At 38.6% G+C, this 17,557-nt stretch overlaps 1 protein-coding gene across 2 annotated transcripts in view; it reads left to right on the top strand.

The window, feature by feature from the left end:
- Nucleotides 1–17,557, top strand: part of TDP1 (tyrosyl-DNA phosphodiesterase 1) — a 46,221-nt gene that overhangs the window by 7,313 nt on the left and 21,351 nt on the right. For both annotated transcript variants that reach the window (XR_007631436.1, XM_050335351.1), the window contains 6 exons: nt 1,313–1,405; nt 3,040–3,210; nt 4,807–4,885; nt 9,162–9,347; nt 10,110–10,158; nt 13,127–13,193. Coding sequence is in view for 1 of the 2 variants with exons in the window: in XM_050335351.1 (XP_050191308.1) it covers nt 1,313–1,405; nt 3,040–3,210; nt 4,807–4,885; nt 9,162–9,347; nt 10,110–10,158; nt 13,127–13,193 (645 nt within the window). In the remaining variant the exon portion in view is untranslated. The remainder of the gene's footprint in view (nt 1–1,312; nt 1,406–3,039; nt 3,211–4,806; nt 4,886–9,161; nt 9,348–10,109; nt 10,159–13,126; nt 13,194–17,557) is intronic.

Genomic DNA, 17,557 nt, shown 5'->3' with positions numbered 1-17,557 from the left:
AGGCACAACACTGATTTGTGTTGGTATTTGGAGGATCTGGAAATTAGTGAATCTGGGGGGTCTTCTCAAAGAAGAAACTTGAATTTAATATTGTAGAAGTGTCACAAAAGGAATTTTATAAATTAAATCTGTTCTTATCTCTAGCTTTCTATCTCATGTCTCAGCAAAGATCTTTTGGTTTCAGTTTGGTTTTCAGTAAAAATATTGCAGTATTTTTTAATCAGCCTTTTGCATAACTTGTGTTTTGAAACATGACTTTACATTAAACCATTGATCTGAAATGCCAGTGTTTCTGGCAGAAAGCATACTGACAAACTCGTTGCCTGTTTGGAGAAGAACATGTAGATAAGGGAAGAAATCAGCCTTTTAAAGCGGAGTCTTGTTTTAGATTAGTGTTGTTTCCATCAGTTATCACTTTTGTATGCCTTAATCTTGCACTTTATTTTGCTGTAAAATACTTATTTTACTGTCAACTCTAATTGTGTTTAGATCAAGGCATAACATAGATGTGGGAACTGTATCATGGTTACAGGGTCACGCATATTGTGCGGACTTCAGTAAGCATAGGACAGTGTGTGCTGGTAACAATAAAAGCAGACTTTCTCAATAAATAGTTGCCTAAGTTCAAGCCTGATATGGTTTGCATCTTGTCATGGGATAGCAATGAAAATAAAAGTGTTTTTCCATATGGCTGTCATTCTTGAGCATGGGTTTCTGTGGAAACCATTTCATCCTTTGGGACCATATGGATATGCTGTCTACACAACTATTGAAAAGTTGTATATGAAAATACAGATGTTTATTTTAAACTCAGTTACTAGTTTTAAAACTTCTTTATGCAGTAGCTTGAGTTTAGAGTTATGGTAGTTAAATAGCTTTTTTGACATTCAAGTGATTAGCAACCTACATAGTTTCTCTTAAAATAAAAGTTCTCAGTTTAAGAAGAAGGAACAAGTTTTAATTAATTCAGCTATAAGTAAAGGTCTTTTAGTGTTCCCTAATCCTCTTTCTAAGTATCTGCAAAGGGATAAGTTTATCTGAAGAACTTTGCAAATATAGGAAGTGTTCTGCAAGTATTCATTTGGCTGTGGGTGTTGCATGAAATGTTAAGCTGTACTGTAGAATAAAATATATCAGGAGATTCCAATGACTGCCATGTGAGTTTGGCCTATGCGTGGATTGAAGTCTAAGTGCTTGCATGATGCAGAACAAATTTTTCAAAAAACACGTTATCTTGAAGCATTTTAGTGAAATGTTAATTTATCTCCTGTGTACTTAAAATAGATGAAGAGTTCTGTATCTTTTTTTAAAGGAAAATGATGTTGTTGTTATATGAAGAAGGTCTTCGAGTTGTGATACATACATCCAATCTTATTGCTGAAGATTGGCACCAGAAAACTCAGGGGTAAGCAACAGTCTCTAGCAGGTGTATGTTTACTGCTGTTTCTGTAGGTATTTGCTACTGCTGGAGATGGGATACTAGGTCAGATGATCTAGTGCTAAAGTCTTACTCTTCTAAGGTAGAGCTGTTCTAAAACAAAATAAATAAAAAATTGAACCTAGAATGCTGGTAGCTGTGAGCCTGAACTCTAGTTGCTTCCTATTGTAAACAAAATTACATACCCAGTTGGCTGTTGGCTGAAACCTGGTCTGACTGATATAAAATTTTATTATGCCATGGTGTCTCTTCATGAAAAAACTTCTTAGCTATAAAGTACTCTTTATATAGTTCTGAAGCAGCAATTTAAAAATTATCTTAATTCTTCAAGAATACTATGAATGTGCAAGCGTTCTGCAGAATGTAACCTGATAAATGTTAGGCACTATTGGTTCCATAATACAGTAGATGACCTAGTATCTACCCAGTATTCTTTCTTTGGAAGGAATTTTCTTTCTGCTTTATTTTCTTTGTAGAAGTTTTTAAACTTACTGACCAGCCTGGGATATAGTTTTGTTTAGAACACTACAAATAGGACTAATAAATAAATAAAAATAAATATATTAATATAAATATATAGTAATATAAAGCTCCTCAGCCTCTTGGTTTTTTGACTGGTTTTGTGGGAGCATTTTTTTAGTTAGATACCACAGTAAATCAAGGTATAAAATTTCTTCAAACTAATGGAAAATGGCTTTTCAGAAGTTACCATCACTTTGACATCCATTTTGCTGCCATTAAATATGGCAGGGCTTTTGAGGGTTTTTGTTTGCCTGAGGCAAGCTTCTGATGAGGGTTTTTGAGTGGCAAAAATAGCCACTGATTTTTTTGCCTTTAAATCTTAGAAGTGGCTTTAGTATCTTGTGGCAGTTAGCTTCTTAGAAAGCTAAGAAAGCATGAAAATACCTACTTGGGATACTTAACAAGTTCCCCTACTTGTTAAGCATGAAAAATATTTTTCTTTTTAGCATTTGCATACTGCAGTATTGTGCAGTATCACCAATATATGGTGGTTCACTGACTTCTCTGTTTTATCAATTTCTGAATTTCAGAGGGTAGTATCAACACATTGTAAACTTGATAATGCAGAACCTTTGGTTTCCATGGCTCCAGTAGTGTGTGACTGGAAAGAAATGCTAAATGTTTTGCCTGTGTAGTGCCTATCTTATTTTATTCTGATAGAAGTTCTGGAGAGGCATCTTATCATTGTGGGCCACTCTTCAAGCTGTGCAAAACTTTCAGATGCTTTAATTGGTGATTTCCTTTATAATTGCATAAACCAGTAGTTTAGCACCATGCACTGGAGTGTTCCATTCCTATAGAAAATGTTGATAAAAGGACTGATGGTTGCTAAGTCTGATCCTGGCCTGTTTAACAGAGGTGAAAGCTGTGGATGAATGTTGAGATGGATTGTTTTAATTTGAAAGTATTAGTTTTCTGGTTTTGAGTATAAGATGACAATTCTGTAGTTGTAAAGACAAGTCATCTATAGTTAATATCACAGTAAATCTCTCTAGTACTTGTTTAGGACCTTCAGATGTACTTTAGTCACTTACTAAAAACATGTATTAATGTGTGGTACCCTTTTTTTTTTCTTTTAGAATATGGCTAAGCCCTTTATATCCAAGACTACCTAAGGGAACAACAGGTTCTGCTGGTGAATCTGAAACTAATTTTAAATCTGACCTAATAAGTTACTTGATGGCTTACAATTCTCCTATACTCAAGGAATGGATAGATCTGATTCAAGAACATGACTTATCAGAGACAAGGTATATATTGTGCTTTTAGTAACTTGCATGTGGGTTATTTTATTTTCCTAAAAATTGAATATCTCTGTTAGGATCTATTAAACCTGCAGTTTGTTTTGTAAGCTTACCTTGTTTCAGACTTCAGTGTTTAAATATGACTCTTAACTGCGCACAGTTTTTGCATCTGTCTTGTATAGATTAGGTCAAATTGACCAACTTTTAGTTTCATAAGCTTGCATTTTAAAGGAAGAAAGAAAGAAAGTGGTAACTTTACTGAAGGTAGCCGTAAAGTAATAAGGACTTAGTTTCATTTAAGACAGTCTGGCTTAAATATTTACTCCAATAAAATTACCATTGGAAAACACTGTGTGGTATTGGGTTTGTCATGTAAGAACAATCATATAAGTAAAGGTTACTGTAATGGGGAGAGTGAGAAGAGGCTCCTGAATTGTAAGGCGAAGTTCAATCTACATACATATATGTAAAACTTTGCCTGAAACAGGCATGGGTTGGATCTGGTGTGCAATATTGTCTCTACTTGGTCTTGAAATAGTCTTCTCTAATATCACATTGCTGACACTACTTAAAATAATTCCGGTTACTCAGATTTACTTCTAATAGATACATCTTGCAGTTCCACTGAAATATGGGTCCTTAGTTCAGAAAGTGTGAGTTTCCTTGGTGACTTAATTGCAGTTTTATAAGCTGATAAAAATTGTTGAAAAGTAAAGTGGAAAATAGTCATAAACTGCAGTGAAAATGGAGACTGAAACCTTATCTAGTTCATACATGAAAAAGTGCTTTTTTTCTTTACATGGAGTCCTACAAAATTGGAGGGGAGTGAAAAAAAAAAAGTATTACTTTAAAATCTGGAGAGCTAACAGCCTGAGCTGCTGCTCTGATTGAATTGATCATCTCCATGAGCTTGGCCAGATGAGCTGAGCGAAACCCTAGCTGATGTGGGTTTGCACACAGACTAGGAAAGAGTCACTTGTAACAATAAGGATCAACTCCTTGCCATATGAAATATGTAGGGAACATTCATTCATGGATAAAACTAGGCATAAGATGCAGCAGGGAACAGCTTCTTGAAGCATATGTTCGTTGTGACTTTGGGCAGGTCTCTTCCCTGTCTTCAGGTAAAGCCAGCCAGGTTACTAAACCATTATTAGGAAGATGGTTGAAAGAGCTGTACTTTGCATATGAACTATTAGGTACCCACATGACAACTCATACCAGAATCTGCTGATTTGGATGTAGCAGTAGATTGGCTTTACTCAAAATTATGTGCCCAGTTATGTGTTAAACGAGCTGTTTGTGTTTATTGCTAACATCACCTGTCTTCTGCATTTTTATACAAAGAAATAGGTGGAGTTGTTACCTACAATGTTAACAGCCAGGTGGTTCATGACAGCCACACAGGATGCTAATAATAATTATACAGCTGAAAATCTACTTTTCTTTGTATTCTAAATCCTGTGAGAAAGATTAAATATTTCTGGCTGCACTTCTATGTTCAATCTTGCTGATAGTTTTCACTTCAATACCTTGCTACTTCATAAACCAAAACACTCCAGATCTACAAATAACTTTGGGATTTTTTGTTTCTTTCTGTAGAGTGTATCTTCTTGGTTCTACCCCTGGACGGTATCAAGGCAGCGATAAAGAAAAGTGGGGTCATCTTAGGCTCAGAAAGGTACCAAAACTGTAACCTTTTTCGTTAATATCCTTTAAAATGTAAATAGAATTTTGGAGAGCACTCTTGAGTTCCTTTCCAGCTGTCATCATCAGTCTTTTAATACGTTGTTACAGTTTAAGTTAGCAATAACATACATAAGCTTGCAAATTATGACAGTGTAGACTTTGCAGAGTGTCCCTGGGAGTTATTTCCATGTCAACTTGTGATCTAAATTGTCATGTGCTTACAGATACCTGACGAGTTAGTGTAACTCAGATGACTTCCTGTCAGCTGTTGGTGTTTCTATCAAGTGTGACACTGTCAAAATCCAGTCTTGTGTGAAGGATCCAAATGTAGCCTTTTTTCAAAAGCTGTAACTGAGGAAAGATTTGTTGATACAGAGACTTGCCTGCACATAGGGGAATGGGCATGTTTTATTTCTTGAGTGTTAAGGTTTACTGCAGTTTCTTTTTCTCTAATGAGCTGGCAATAAACCAGTCAAATAAAAACCAGTTTATACACAGCAAATGTCATCAGTTCAGTCAAGATTTTAATTATGTTCCACTACATTGCTAAGATCTTGATTTTTTTTTTCTATTCCATTTTTATATCAACTAAATAATTAGAAACATGGATTTTTTTTTTTTTTTTTTACACCCACTCTGTCCCCTATTTGGGTTTTTTGCCAAATTTTGGGGTTTTTTGGTCATGGGTCAGTATACATGACATCAAGCCTGTTGGCCACAGACAGGATAGGTATAGTTGTCTCAAAGAGTAAAAAGGATCTATGCTCAGGACTTAGCAGAGCTCACTGTAAGAGCTTTAAACTAGATTTGAGTGGGTGAAAGGATGAAACCAGGCTCACTAAAAATAAGCCTGAAGGGACATTGTGCTAACAGGGTCCTTCAGTCTGCTGTCTCAGTGGAGGTAGGGGATGGACATCCATTTAGCAGCAAAGACACAAGAGTTATTAGTGTGTCGGAAATCATGAAAGTACCTGAGAATGGTCATGTAGGAATTAGGACTTCTCTCTTCAGAAAGATGGCAGGATCAATAGCCTGACTGATGTGCACTTGTACCAACACACACAGTATGGGTAACAAACAGGAGGAAAGGGAAGCCATTGTGCAGCAGGAAAACTCTGACATAGTTGCCATCCCAGAAGCACGATGGGGTGGCTCAGACAGTTGGAGTCCTCCAGTGGATGGCTATAAACCCTTCAACAGGGATTGGCAAGGAAGGAGAGGCTGTGAGGTCACCACAGGTAGTCCTGTGGGTTAGAGTTTTGATTGTCAAGAGGTTCAACAAGGCCAAGTTCTGGGTCCTGCACTTGAGTCACAACAATCCCATGCAGTGCTACAGGCTTGGAGCAGAGGCTGGAAAGCTGCCTGGTGGAAAAGGACCTGTGATTGCTTGTCAGCCGCCAGCTGAACATGAACCAGCAGTATGCCCAGGTGGCCGAGAAGGCCAATGGCACCCTGGCCTCTGCCATAAAATGTGTGGCCAGTGGAACCAGGGTAGTGATCGCCCCTCTGTGCTTGGCACTGAGGTCACACCTCAAATCCTGTGTTCAGTTCTGGGCCTCTCACTACTGGAGGGGTCACTGAGGTGCTGGAGGTTTCCAGAGAAGGGCAGTGGAGCTGGTGAAGGGTCTGGAGCACAGTTCTGATGAGGAACAGCTTGGGGGTGTTTGGTCTTGAGAAAAGGAAAGTCAGGGAAGACCTTACTGCTCTCCACAACTACCTGGAAGGAGGTTGTAGCAAGGTGGGGGTCATACCTTATCCCAAATAACAAAGTGATAGGACAAGAGGAAATAGCCTCAAGTTGTACCAGGTGAGGTTTAGATGGGATATTTGGAAAAATTTCTTCACGAAAAGGGCTGTTAGGCATTGGAACAGGCTGTCCAAGGAAGTGGTGGAGTCACCCTTTGAGGTATTTAACAGACGTGTAGATGTGGCACTCAGGGATACGGTTTAGTGATGGACTTGACAGTGTTATGTTAATGGTTGGACTACTGTCTTAGAGGTCTTTTCCAGCCTAAATGTCGTGGTTTTGCCCTGGCTCAATTTACTTTTATACCCCCACATACAATTACTACTAGTTGAAAGAAGGTTTATGCAGACAAAAAGAGACTGAATAAAAAAAAAGTATGAGTGTTTATTATTAACAAACTAAAACTAAAGAATTATATCTACAATAATTTTACTTAAGTAAAAGGTATTATGTATTTACAGAAGATACTTCTCCCCCACTTCCCTTTATATCAGTCCAAGGAGGAGAAGCAGTCCTTTTCTGTTCTCAGAATTCCAGCTTTCTCCCTCCAGTAATTCTGCAGCACTTTCGTCGCAGCTGGAACTTCTTTATCTCTCTCTTATTCTGTGTTGGCTTCCAGGGCTGGGTCTACCCCCCTCCTGGGTTAAAACCGAAGGCTGAGGGTTACCCAGGTCCTGAAAAGGTCTCCTTCCATAGACTTGCAAGGGGACACTTGCTTACTATGGATCTTCTTCCACAGGGTTACAGGGGATAATGGTTTAAGAGTTCACCCCTGTTTCCCTATGGAGGTCCCTCCCCATGGGAGAACAGTCCTTGATTGACTTCTCGACATGGGTCTAGTCTGGATCCCTTACTCAGATCCCAATATCCCACCTGAGCCATTTTCTGCTCCAGCGTAGGTTCTCTCAGGATCACAAATTTCCAGCCCCAGCAGCATGGATCCCACACATGGATCCCAACATCCCTACCTGAACCGTTTCTCTGTTCCAGCGTAGGTCGTCATCCCCCTTAGGGTCATAAATCCTCAACAGGATTCTGCCTCATCTGAGCCGCTTTTACTCCAGCATAAGGCTTTCTTTCTGTTAAAGTCACAAATCTCTGGTGCATCCACAAGCTCTTCTGTGAGCTGCACGGGGGTCTCTTCACCCCAGCAAACTTCTACAGGTGGCAGGGTTTTATTTTTCAGTCTTTACCCTGCTGAAGGGAGGGAGAGCGGAAGGGAGAAAAAGCAGCTCTCCCCCCTTCGAACTTTTTTTCTCTCTTCTGCGACTGCAGTTTTGACCTTGAAAATCCTGTTATCTCATGGCTGGAATTCTTCTGCAGCGGTTTCTCATCTAAGCAGTTCATCTTTTAAACCTTTTTTTTTCTTCACTCTCTCACAAGAGAGAAGGGAGGCTTCAGTGCTGCACTGCCCCCGGCCCAAGCCGGGGAGGAGGGGGCCTTGGCCCTCCTCGGGCCCACTGCGTCTCTCCTACATGGCTGCTGTTCCTAATTTCAACTGCGCAACCAACCTTCTCTTCCGTTTTCTTAAAGATGTAATTAGCAAAGGCGTCACTGAACTTTTTGATTGGTTTTTTGTCCGGAAATCACCTGGACAAAACCATCCTCAGCCCCAGGGATGGGCTGGTGGGCAAAACCACGACACTAAATGATTCTGTGATTATTTAGATAACCCATGATGGTAAATCTTCATACAAGATCGCATATCTCTTGTAGGGACCCTTCTTGTTTGTTGTGGTTTGGTTTTCTTTATTGTTGTGAGTTTTGGTTGGTTTTGTGTTGTAGAATTAGATGATGTGTTTCATGCCATTTGTTAAAGGCCTCTCATACTTGGAGAATTTTCAACCTGCACCTCCTGCTAAAGTGACAGGAATACTGTCCTGACTTTTACATGGACGTCTAATTCTGCCCATGGCAAACTTCTGTGACATACAAAATGTTTATGTATCACATGGCTTTTGACACTAAGTTACTCTTTTAGACTTCTGATTGCCTGTTAAGAGCTTGTCCTTTCCAGTATGTTGTCTTGCATGTTTTTAGCCTAGTTAAACACAAAATGAGAACAGAATAAAAGAGAAAAAGCCTGTAAAGATGGTCTCTGGAACTATACAAAAAGCATTATTTCAATTTTGTCTTCAATTGTTCTTTTTTCGTATTGTAGGCTTCTATTGTATCTGGGGCTTTAGGATACAAGAGGAATTTTATGGCCAACAACCACCAAATATAAAAAATATTTGGTTGTTGTGACGTCTGAAACTAATGTTTCATGTTTTTAGAAAGAGCTGCTAATAGTTTTTTTCACCTGTTATTTAATGATTGAATTTGGTGCTTTTGGATAAAACTTGTGATGTTTAATCTTTTCCTTAAGTGGGTTGTTTGGAAAGCCTGATATTTAACTTGGCAATAAAAAAAAATTATGTAGTGTGAATGTTAATCGCTTTCATTATCAGAAGTGATATCAAACTAATAAAGGTATTCTTTGCATGTTGAAGTCTAACAATGTTTTAATTCCCCTCACTAGCTTTTGAAGGAGCATGCTTTGTCAATACCAGCACAAGAATCCTGGCCTCTTGTTGGACAGTTCTCAAGCATTGGTTCAATGGGAGCTGATGGGTCCAAATGGCTGTGCTCTGAGTTCCAGGAGAGTCTGGTGGCTGCAGGCAGGAGTGTGACCCCTTTTCTTAAATGTGATGTCCCAATTCATTTGGTATGTCTTTTAGATGCTGGTGACCTTTATTTCACATTTATTATTTGTTTTTGAAATCTTAGTCATTGGTTTTCTTTTAACTTTTGAAAGACAGTAATGGGGTTTTCATCCTGATTTCCTAAGCATGCCACTTGCTGATACTTAATTGTGTATGATGTACTATAAAAATGTACTATAACTTCTATCTGCATGACACTAGAATATATAAAATCTAATCAAAACTGTCTTCTCACTCTATAGCTTGTATTCTGTTAGGTTTTGTAGGTGCAGCTATTTCTGTTACTGAAATGTAACTGAACCCTTAGTCGTTGATACCTTTGGTTATTAGCACAATTAAGAGGAGGAGCAGAAAGAAGTTTGTGGAGGAGTTTGTTAAACCAAGGAGAAATTATGGTCATACTTTGCCTTTACCATGTGCTAGTTGCCCCTGCATACTCATATTTGAGATGTGAGACTAAAATCTCATGAAATAATGTTAAGGCTAGCTTTGACCTCTGGAAAATGGTTGAAGCAGTACTATTTGAGTAGTAGCTAATTTTGGTTAGCTAGCTAATTTTGGTTAGCTCTGTAAGAGTGGTAAAAATATTAGACTTTGTTACTGGCACACATAGTTTTAAGCTGCAGTGTAATTTTATTCATTTTGAAAAGTGAAGCTTTTAATGTGTTTTTTCCTCAGGTTTTCTCTAAGATATCCTTTGTTTGAAAATTGACAGCTTGCATATTTAGAGCTGTGTTAATAATTTTTTTTTTTTTCCCACAAAGGTTTATCCTACTGTGAACAATGTGAGGCAAAGTCTGGAAGGGTATCCTGGTAAGCAGATGAATCCCCATTTATTAGCTTTTTGTGGTCATAATGTCCTGCAAAATCACTTTTAGTGGTTGATGTTGAATGAACACAAAGTTGTCAACTTGCTGAGAACTTGGTAGAATAGGTGGCAGTGGAATCCTTTTTGGTTTTTTTTTTTTGTTTTTTTTGTTTTGTTTTGTTTTGGCTAGAGTTCTAGCTCCAGCTCTCCTGTTGTGATTGAATAGAAAAGGCTTTGTGGGCACTGGTATGTAATGTTTAAGTCTGTCTAGCCATGTTCATATATCACTGTGTAGGAAAACAACAGCCATTGCCCACTGTTCTTACTCCAGTCATACTTTCATTTTGGCAGAAAATTCAGGTTTGAGTGTGCCAAGTTGTTTGCAGTGTCATTCTGCACATCAGATACAATGGAGGCTAAGATGTTTTGCTACTCATTGGTCATTTTTTTAATATTGTAATATACAGCTGTTCTGTTCAGTCTTCCCATGTTTGTATTCATGAAGTCAGTATATTTGTGAAAGCGTAGCCCCAGCAAACCAGAAACAGGAACTGGTACTGTTGTATCCTGTTGTGGTGAAGCTTCTTTTACTCAAAAACAAGTCTTCAAAAGGTCAAAGCAATTGGAAGACATTCACAAGGACTGAAAGAAAGAAATTCTTTCCTGTCTTTAGGAAGGGTAAGAAGGAGGATCTGGGGACCTATAGGCTTGCCAGCCTCACCTTAATCTTGGGGAAAGGTGATGGAGCAAAGAATCCTGGAAAATATTTCCAAACATATGATGGACAAAGAAGGTGATCCGGAATAGTCAGCATGCATTTTTGAAAGGATAAATTATGCTTAATTAACCTGATGTCCTTCTGTAAAGAGATGAGTGGCTTGATGAATGAGGAGTGCACTAGATGTTGTTTATCTTAACTTTAAGTCTTTCATCTCTGTCTGCTCTAACATCATTACAACAGCATGATTAAGTACAGGCTGGATGAGTGGAACGTGGGGCAGATTGGAACTGGCTGAACTGTCCGGCCTCACGGGCTGTGATCAATGGCGCCAAGGCCAGCAGGGGATCAGCCACTAGTGGTGGAATGTGCCAAGCACTAATATTGGAGTCATGCATTAATATCTTCACTAATGACCTGGATGGTGGGGCAGAGTACACCCTTGGTGAGCTTGCAGATGATGCAAACTCAGGAGGAGGGGTTGATGTATCGGATGACCGTGCAGCCATTCCGAGGGGCTGTGCAGGCTGGAGAAATGGACAGACAGAAACCTCACACGTTTCACCAGAGGGCAATGCAAAGTACTGTGCTGAGGCAAGAGTAACCCTAGGCACCAGTGCACACTGGAGGTTGACCTGGGGAAAAAAGTTTTGCAGAAAAAGACCAGGGCTGATCACTAAGCTGAAGGTGAACCAGCAATGCACCTTTGTAGCGAGAAGGCCAATAGCATCCTGGGCTGTGTTAGGAAGCATATTTGCCAGGAAATTACTTTTCTTCTCTATTTAACACTGGTGAGACCACATCTGGAGTGCTGTGTCCAGTTGTTGACTTCTGAGTACAATACAGACACAGACATACTGAACCAAGTACAGCAAAAAGCCACGAAGATAAATAAGGGATTGGGGCACTGGTCATACAAGGGGAGGCTGAGAGCTGGCTAGTTCTTCATCCTGGAGAAGAGAACTTTCCTGGGAGGTCTTATCAACGTGTATAAATACCTAATAGAAGGATGAAAAGCAGAGGCAGACTCTTTGCATGGTGACTAGGGAAAGAACAAAAAGCAATGGATATACACAGAAATCTCCTGTATCTCGATTTGTCCTTACAGCAGAAATGTTTTCTGATGCTTAAATAAAAAAGGTTGCTCATAGGGGCTGTAGAGTCTTTGTTTTTGAAGATACTCGAAACTTGACAGAACACTGCACTGAACAATGTGCTCTGTTCAACACCACTTTGAGCTGGGAGTTATTCTAGATGATCTCTAGAGGGTGCTTCCACCTTCAATGATTTGGTGATTTTTGACATTGTTGAATCATTTAATGCATGTTTCAGTTCCAAGCTGGATGCCCAAGCTCCTATGAAGTATGAAGTAGAGTAGCTGTTGAATTCTTCTAAGAGCTGGCCTATTTTGAACTTGGGGCAAGCAGGAATTGTTTCAGCTCTTATTTTCCTCTGAATTAAACAGTCTGTGGACATATATAGAAACTGCAGCCAGAGAATTTATAGGTATCTGTGATTCCCACAAGTAGGTTAGGATGTCTTGAAATACATCTGGTTGTCTACAGCCCAGTGACTTCTTACTGTAATTTCTTTCATATTGTGAAATAACTTGGTGAATTACACAACTTTGGGTTTGTGCAGTTGAACAGCTCTGCAGTTAGTGCATTCCTGAGAGTACTAAAGCTTTTGTGATGGGTCCTTATGGTGTGTTCTAGGACATGTTGAATGCAGTAGGCTTTTCATCATGCTTTTAATACGCAGCACTAATGTAACTCAGTATGCCTGGCTGATTCTTCTTTATTAAATCTGTTTCAAGAAATCACAACAGGCATTAGTCAAAGGCCAAATCAATACAAATACCATTTTATCAGACAAGTTCTTGCTTTTTAAAATAATGTTGTTTGGGAGTTGGTAGGTTATTTTTTCTTCTGAAAGCTGCTTGTTTTATTCCCTCTAGTTTGTATGATTCTAACCTGTTGATATCAAGTTCTATCATAACAAAAAACTACCTGCAATTCCATAGCCTACATGCATTTTCTCTTAGTGTAAATGTCCTATGTAGTGTTTAGGAACTTGCTAAATTATGAGAATGAAAAAACCCAAAGTATATACCATTTTATACTACTGGAGCATTTAAGGACTTCATGAAAGTAACTCATGAGGGTAGTGTACAGATAGCTTATTCCCCAACATGCTTGCTGCTTTTAGAATGTCTTTCAAAAAATAAATGTACATGTTCTATTTTGTTCCTTAAGCTGGTGGCTCGCTTCCATACAGTATACAGACAGCACAGAAACAGCTGTGGTTGCATTCCTATTTTCAGTAAGTAGAACTCAATTCTTTGGGTGTTTTTTGCTTTTTAGACTGTATGTTTAAGCTGACAATGTTGTACTGTTTGAGTGTTAAAAGGCAAATTAAGTGGGTTACAAACATGATATTCTTAAATTCCTTAAAAGCCTTTAGTTCCTTATCTGCTGGGTCTTATCTCTAAAACATAGTAGAAAACATGCTGTTTACCTATAAAAAATTATACGGAATACTGTTACTAATGGATTTAAGATTCTGTCAACTGTTACTTTAAGTTTTTCTTCTTCAAACTGGAATAAAATGCCTCTCTCTTCCAATTTTTTAATTTATAGTTGTATTTCACTTTCCCCACTTGTGCCTCTGTATTAATAAGATTTCAACTGAGCCAGAGCAGGGTTAGGAAGGCTTTTTTCCTGTTGTTGTTGTGTTTTGTTTTTTTAATCTTCTGAGTGCAGCAGTCCTACTGCAAAAATTCTCATTACCTGTCTGGTAGTATCTTTTGTTAAAGGTGCCTGACATTTTCTATTAAGAACTTTTTTCCATGTGCTGTTAGTTTTGCCAGATTCTAACAGTCTGACATATTCTGTGCCAGATGTCTCTCTGAGCCTGAATCTTTAATAACTTAAACATGTTTGGAGAACAATGGGGAAAAGTTGTTTTGCAAAGATCAAAAAAATATTAATATATCTTGTAACCTCTTACAAGACCACAACATCTCATTCCTTTCATCAGAAACTTTTAACTCTTCCAGGTGGAAGTTGCTGTGGTAAGATAATTTACTATGTAAGAGTATGTCAAGATGCAATATATTCAGAGGACTGAAATAAAATTGCTAGTTGCAGAAAGCATCCTCCATTCTGGAGTGAATGTGATTGCTGCTGTGAGCCTTGCTGGTTAATGTGCAAGGAATGGAACTCAGGCAAAAAGCATGTGAGGCTTTGTCTCCTGCTTTTAAAGTGTTCCCTCTGGGCACATTCAGCAAAGGAGAAAAGCTACAATCACCTTCAAATTTTCAAGGTTATTCAGTCACGATTCAAAAAGTGAGGAAATCATAAGTCTGGGGGCGTTTGTGCTGGCTTAATTTAGTTTCTATAGTCATATACCTCATGAGAATCTTACTGGAGGAAAGATGTAACCTTTTTTGGTTAGTCTCTTATTTAGTGCACAGAATGCTACTTTAATAATGAGATTATTAATTGATTTATTCTTGTTCAATGAGAAAATGCCAACATACCTGTCTCATTGGACATACCACGGTCCTGCTTTGGCAGCAAAAGAGCAAAAGTGATGGGCAACAAGTTAAGCAAAGTTCATTTGTTGAATTGGTTGCAGATGACAAGTGGCCCTGCATAATTGCTCTGTAGTAACTGCCCAGATGCAGACCCTTACCAGGAGAGCCTGCATGTGAGCTCTTACCATAGAACAGGTGACATACAGCAGCCTCTTACCCATTGAATCTGGGACATATGGAAAACAGTAGGTTTTCAATAGAATTAAATATGAGACAAGCTGTTTTAAAGACTTGCCATAATACAAAGCTTTGAGCAGTAAAGGGATTAGAGAAATTTGTCTTACTTCAGTGGAAAATAGTACCAAAGCAGCAGGAAACTAGGGAAAAGAAAAAAGTACTTTCATACTTACAGTAAAGGGGGAGGAAATAGCTCCTTTTTACAAGGAGGGAGAGATTAATGGAGTTGGAAAATAGTGTCCTATAGTCTCACCTGAAGAGGCAGAACCTCTGTCCCAGGCATGCAGTTTGCATAATGTCTGTGGGCTGCTTTTCTCTCTCCTGCCAGTTAAGTATATTTAACTAACATATAATGCAGCTCGAATTGTAAATTCCCAAAAGAATAACGTGACTAAACTTAATATGGATTTCACTTTTCTGATCATAGCAAATAATTACCAGACTGCTTTCTAACTTAGCTACTGTGTAAATGGTGTAATTTAGAGTCTTCTCTCTTGTATGGTTACTGTTTTTTCCTTTCAATATTACTAATTGATAAGGAGAGATGTACAATGCTTAATGATTTTTTAATTGCTGCTTTTAAAATGGTTGATAAGCTTTAACAGATGTTTTCTCTTTTAATGCTGTTTTTAATTGACTTTTAATACCACATGCCTTCTATTTGTGCAGTTACCTTGTCAAGTTTTTACTTTCAAAGGATGGAAGTTGATTTGACAAGGGCCTGTTTAACTTACTGTTGACAAGTCCATAATGATTGTTGTATTAGAGCTTTCTGTGTTCTTTAGGTCCATAGTTTTGAAAAACATCATCTCAGTTCAAAGAACTCCAGTGTTGTTCCCTTAACATCATAAAAGATGAGGGAGCATTTACACAGAGGACCTATTGTTCTCTTACGGTTGAGACTAATGGTATGAGTTTTTTTAACTCTGCCCAAGCCTTGTTGCCAGACTCTTGAGATGGAAAACTCTTTCAGTACTTGAAGTAAAAACTAAATTATGGAAGAGGTGGTAGTGTAGAAAATCAGTTTATTCCTGGCTCTGTTTATGAGTTGTGTATGTCTGCACAGATTAATTTTCAGGACTTTGTTGTGGTTTAACCCTGGCCAGCAGCTCAGCACCACACAACCACTTGTGCTCATCCACCCTCCTCCTGACCCCCAAAATGGAATGGGGGAGAGAACTGGAAGAGTAAAGTGGGAAAACTTGTGGGTTGAAATAACGACAGTTTAACAATAAAGCAAAACCTGTGCATTCAAGCAAAGCAAAATGTTCGTTCACTGCGCTTCACGGGCAGGCAGGTGTTGTGTCATCTCCATCATGCCTAATGGTTACTTGGGAAGACAAATTTCAGCACTCTGAGTGTCCACTCCTTCAGCTTTATATGCTGAGCGTGACAGTGGATGTTATGGAATATCCCCTCGGTCAGTTGGAGTCAGCTGTATCCCCTGGCTGTATCCCCTCCCAGCCTATTTGCTGGTGGGGTCTTGTGAGAAGCAGAAAAGGCTGTCTAAGCACTGCTCAGCAATAGCTAAAACATCTGTGTTGACAATTGTTTTCAGCTCAAATCCAAACACCCCTACTAGCTACTATGAAGAAAATTAACTATCATAGCCAAAACCAGAACTTTTCCCTTTTTTTCCTTACATGTTTCTGCTGTCCTGCCAAGGGAAACATGACCAAAATGTATGTTCCACTTTTGATTTTGAGCTTCTAAAATACTGGTTTCAGTCAGTTGTGATTAAAACAAACTGCAGTTAAATTACTGTTAGAAGTGGTAGTACTCTTGCTAAGGCACACTACTTACCTCTATCTGTCAAAGATGATAAGGAGGCAAAAAGACAAAAATATTGAGAGAGTACCTCAGAATTACTGTAGTTAGTAGTGAGGGGAGAAGTTTGTCCTGGAGTAAGGCAGTGAGGTAAATCTAGAGAAAATCTGTCTTAAATTCCCAGTTCCACTGTTTTTCCTATTTTTAGTTCTACAGTGTTACCAGAGCTACCAAATTATTTTTATCCCTTAACCTTAATGGTTGCCTAAACTGTCAACTGGGAGAGAAAAGCTATTAACTGGTTATGATACAGCCTTACAATCTGTAGGTATGGAAAGTGTGGAGTTCCATAAGGGAAGAGAAGTTTATTTAGCTGATTCTGTATCATATATCATATTTCAGTTTATTCTTCAGAAACAGATTTCGATGTGGCTTGCATCAAAATATAAAGATTTCAAGTTTGTGTCGAACATGTGAAGTGTTTCAGCTCTTGCCCTTTAGGAATATAGGACCAGGTCTCAAAAAGGATTTTCTTTCCTTCATCAGCGGAGATACAGTTGTTAAAGTAGGTCTTGACCCATGAACTGTAAAGCCTCTTGACTTTACCTTCACTAACTGTAAATGTTAGTCCTGAAAGTCAACTTAGGTAAATAATTCCAGCCCTTCCAAGTCAGTCTTCTCAGGCTTTTAGATGAACATAGTGCACTTAAGAGGTTTTTCAGAGCTGATTGGTTCTTTCTGATTTCCATTTTAGAAGAGAATGTTAAGTTTGGCAAAAAGGATTGTGACAACCAAAACTAGAGCCTATTATATTCTAAACTGAGGAAAGAAAGTCTCTGGGTGGAGGATGGTGTATTAGGAAGCCTTCTTCATGAATTTGAATGAGGGCTAACAGCTGTGAGCGGAAAGTGCTTCTGAGTGCTGTGATTACATACCTTCAGTTATGTCCATGTATTTACTGCTTGTTTACAGTTTAGTTCTGTACCATTGATGCTGAATTAATCCAGCAATGGCTTGTTGTTTTTAACTAGTTTTTATATATACACAGAGATATGATCTCTACCTTCTTAAGCCTTCAAATTTCTCAGCAGCTTAGGGGCACAGAAAAGGGAAGAGGAAGAGTAATGTCAACTGTCTATCAGTT

This window comes from Myiozetetes cayanensis, unplaced genomic scaffold (genome assembly GCF_022539395.1).
Source record: "Myiozetetes cayanensis isolate MyiCay16 unplaced genomic scaffold, myiCay2020 scf6-25, whole genome shotgun sequence".
NCBI lineage: Eukaryota > Metazoa > Chordata > Aves > Passeriformes > Tyrannidae > Myiozetetes > Myiozetetes cayanensis.
The sequence above is the reverse complement of the archived record's forward strand: the minus strand, read 5'-3'. Positions and strand labels throughout refer to the sequence as shown.